At 43.9% G+C, this 3936-nt stretch overlaps 1 protein-coding gene across 1 annotated transcript; it reads left to right on the top strand.

Moving 5' to 3' along the window:
* Positions 1 to 1211: 1211 nt before the first annotated feature.
* On the top strand, positions 1212 to 2633 carry LOC307266580 (paraneoplastic antigen Ma1 homolog; the record flags this gene model as incomplete). The annotated part of the gene is made up of 1 exon (XM_080048632.1): positions 1212 to 2633. The coding sequence occupies one exon, from the start codon at positions 1212 to 1214 to the stop codon at positions 2631 to 2633; it is 1422 nt and encodes a 473-aa protein (XP_079904758.1).
* Positions 2634 to 3936: the final 1303 nt, after the last annotated feature.

The raw sequence follows: 3936 nt of genomic DNA, 5'->3' as shown, positions 1-3936 counted from the left end.
TAGCTGCCTCGTGAGGAGGAATTCCACCACCGGACCTGCATTGCCCACCGGAGGACTATCCGTGTTTAACTCGCCTGCTATCCTTTCACCGTAAGCTGAGCTGTTTCGTCTCGCCTGCCATCGTTTCACTGCAAGACCCGTTGCCGAGAGGGATCTTCTGTTTTATCTTGCCTGCCATCGTTTCATCGCCGGAGCGGCGCTGACGCTGTCAGCTTTTCTTTTTGACCGCCATTGTTTCGACGTCATCCCAGCTCGTTGATTTCGGCCGAGCTGGTGGATATGTGAGTAGTTTCCGACACAGAGAGTGTCGCAGCAAAATAAAGGAATTATTCATCATAAGTGCACCAACTTAGGGGCCCCAACTAATTCAAACCCAAGCGCTTGGTATATTTAGAGAACATTTAAAAAGGTTGAGCTGGTTAACCAAAACACTTCATATATTTCAATGTGAAGTGTGTTTGAATTCAAGTGTGCTAAATGTATTGTTAACCCTGGTATCTTTCCTGTTAGGGGATATAACTATATTTCAGGTTTAAAGGCTACATGCCTTCAATTTAAGTTTATTTCTTAGACTTTTACATTTAATGTGAAAAGGTTTAAAGGGATCTTGCCTGTACATTTATTTGCATTTATTATTTTCTTTAAAGGTTTTTTATTAGTGCATTGGTACTAATTTGAGTTTGAGACTGTGCATGAACAGTTAAGTTGTGCATATTGAAAAGAGAACTAATTAGAGAATACAACAAAGAACAAGAAAACAGCATTCGTAAATAAATCCCGATTTGTTATACATCCTATTTTATTGTCCTGAACATTTACTTTTATATATTTTTCTGGGGAAATACCATTATAGCTCATAGAGTGTGAGTTAAGTAATTCCACAGTGGAGGCACTGCGCTATTATTTCTAAATAATTTATTTGTTACATATGCCTGTGAATAATATTGTCTACTGGTAACGGGAGATTTAGCCAAATTCACCATTCAACTGCTAAGTACTCAGGATCCTGTTGGTTAGAACATTTATATAGTAACCTTATTTAATCATATTATACTTCCAGCGCCAGGAAGGGGTTACATTTTGGAGGCACCGCTGAGATTCGAACTCAGGATCTCCTGTTTACCAGACAGGCAAAAGTTTTATTATTCAGTAAAGTTTAACACACAACGTGAAACAGTACAAATAAGTTAAGCTTTTAGTATCACTTAAGTATGGATTTTTCTCAAGCTGTTGAGTGGAGTCTAAAGCAGACTGCCAATCCTTCTAGTACGATACTACTGAGTAATGTACCAATATTCACTAGCAAAGAGACCATTGATAAGGTGCTAGACACAGTTAAAGTTTTTGGCCGCACTAAGATAGTTGACAGACGTGGAGACCTGACAGGCACACAGTTGTTCATCTTGGTGGAATCAAGCCTTGACTTAAACCCTGACTTTGTACCTTCACAAGTAGGCATTGAAGGAGAGACTGGACCCTGGGCCGTGCACATTGTGGACAGCCTTGCTACCCTGCATGCTGCTCCTGAAGAGGATGCTTTTCACACAAAGCTGATGTCACTACTTCAAGAGGAAGGAAAGTCTATGGAGGATTTTCAGACCATGGTAACAAAAAGTCAAGCTCCCAAAGCTGATGTGAATATGGATCTAGTGACTGCTATTGGCAAATTAGTGGACAAATGCAACCAAGTGTCTACTGATGGACCCAGCTACAGAAAGCTGAGGCTATTCTCAGGAGTAAAACCTGTACCGTCAGGTGAAGAAGAATATGAAGCCTGGATGGAGCAGGCAACACAAATGATCAGTGAGTGGCAATGCACTGACTCTGCTAAGAGACAGCGTATAGTAGAGAGCTTAAAGGGGCCTGCTGCTGACATAGTTCGCTTTCTGAAAGTTAGCACTCCTACTGCCACAGCCACCGACTATTTATCTGCTCTTGACACAACATATGGCACCACAGAAAGCGGAGCTGACATCTTGGTCAAGTTAAAATGTACCTACCAGAAAGAAGGAGAAAAACTGTCCGTTTTCCTGTATCACCTTGACAAGCTTCTCCATCGCGCTCTTCTCAAAGGAGGAATTAAAGCTGAAGAAATGAACCGAGCTCGGATGGAACAGCTGATTAAAGGTGCACTCACTCAAGACATGGTTGCGCTCCGTATAAGGATGAGTCACACACGCGAAAACCCCCCTTCATTCTCTCAGCTGATGCGAGAAGTAAGAGAGGAAGAAAACTGGATTAGCACCAGGGAAGGAGTAAAGAAAACTGTCACTGCCTCCACCACCGCTGTACCACCGTCCTCAGTTACGTCTGAGCTTCACAGCCTAAGAAATGAAGTGAAAGAGTTGTCTTCTCAAGTGAGCAAACTGTTGGGCGTCGCTCCAGCTACTGCAAAACCTGCAACACTGACAACAAAGACCACACCCCCTCAGCGAAAACCTGAAGTTTCTGCTTGGGATCCATCATCCAAAGTGAAACTGCACAGACCTGTCCAGCCAGGCATTTTCTGCTACAATTGTGGGCAGGATGGACATACAAGGCCAGAATGTAAAGAGCCTGAGGATCTGAGAAAAGTTAATCAGAAGCTGATCAAAGCCAACCGGAACCAGGGAAACTCCCAAGGAGCCAGGTGAAGGAACGATGCTTGGCTCCATGTGAAATACGTTCCACTCAAAGTTCAACCCCTGTGACGACAGACACCAAACCGTTACCTGAAGGTCTCATTGGACCTCGCTCTATTGCACCTGTGCAGATAGAAGGCATTTATGCAAAAGCTATTCTTGACAGTGGCTCAGTGGTAACTATTTTGTACCGCAGCTTTTATAACACTTACTTGAAACACTTACCGATTCACCCACTCACAGAACTTGAACTATGGGGTTTAAGCACTGAACAATACCCATACGATGGTTACGTTGCCCTTAAACTTGAGTTCTCAGCCTCTGTGACTGGAGTGGCACAGACAATTGACACTTTGGCTTTATTATGCCCTGACCATGAGAAAGATCAGGACGTCGCCATACTAGTGGGAACAAACACCAAGCTGGTGAAAAAAATGTTTGACTCCTGTAAAGAACAAGCAGGAGAACAGTTCATGAGCACTCTGAAAATACATCCCGCCCTCAGAAAAGCCTATGAGACAATCACTCAGTCTAACAATCCAGAAGATGTGAACAAGCATGGGACCGTGTGGTTTACCCAGAGCAAGCCAATCCGTCTGCAACCAGGACAGGTGTTAAAAGTCACTGGTATCCCCAAATTTCCTGGTGATTTCACAGACCAACTAGCGCTGGTAGATCAGCCTACTGACACCTTTTCCCCTGAAGATTTGTGGGTGAGACCAGAAGTTCATCCTGCAACAGTGGTTTCCAATAAACGCATCACTGTGACAATAAAGAACCTCTCAACAAAAGAAGTTTCTCTGAAACGTGGAACCCCACTAGCCCACATTTTCCCCGTTAACCCAGTTCCTCCGCCTAAGGCTCAGTGCTCTGACAAAGTGACAAGTCAACTAGACCCAGCAGTTTTTGACTTTGGAGCATCTCCAATGCCGGAGGAAGCAAAAAGACGTCTCTGTGAGAGTATGATGGAAAGAAAAGAGGTCTTTTCAACACATGAATGGGATGTAGGTTGCTCCAAAAGTACCAGTCATGAGATCCGACTCAAGGATGCAAGACCCTTTCGAGAGAGATCACGGCGCTTACCGCCTGCTGACTTTGAAGATTTGCGGCAACACCTACAGGAACTACAAGCCCATGGCATTATCTCTGAGTCGCGTAGTCCCTACGCATCGCCCATTGTAATCGTACGCAAGAAGTCAGGCAAAGTACGAATGTGCGTGGACTATAGAATTCTTAACCTCCGAACAATACCAGATCAGTACACCGTCCCAAAGATTGAAGATGCTCTACATTGTATGTCTGGAAGTAAATGGTT

Source organism: Ammodytes marinus (genome assembly GCF_949987685.1).
Source record: "Ammodytes marinus genome assembly, chromosome: 2".
Classification (NCBI taxonomy): domain Eukaryota; kingdom Metazoa; phylum Chordata; class Actinopteri; order Uranoscopiformes; family Ammodytidae; genus Ammodytes; species Ammodytes marinus.
The sequence above is the reverse complement of the archived record's forward strand: the minus strand, read 5'-3'. Positions and strand labels throughout refer to the sequence as shown.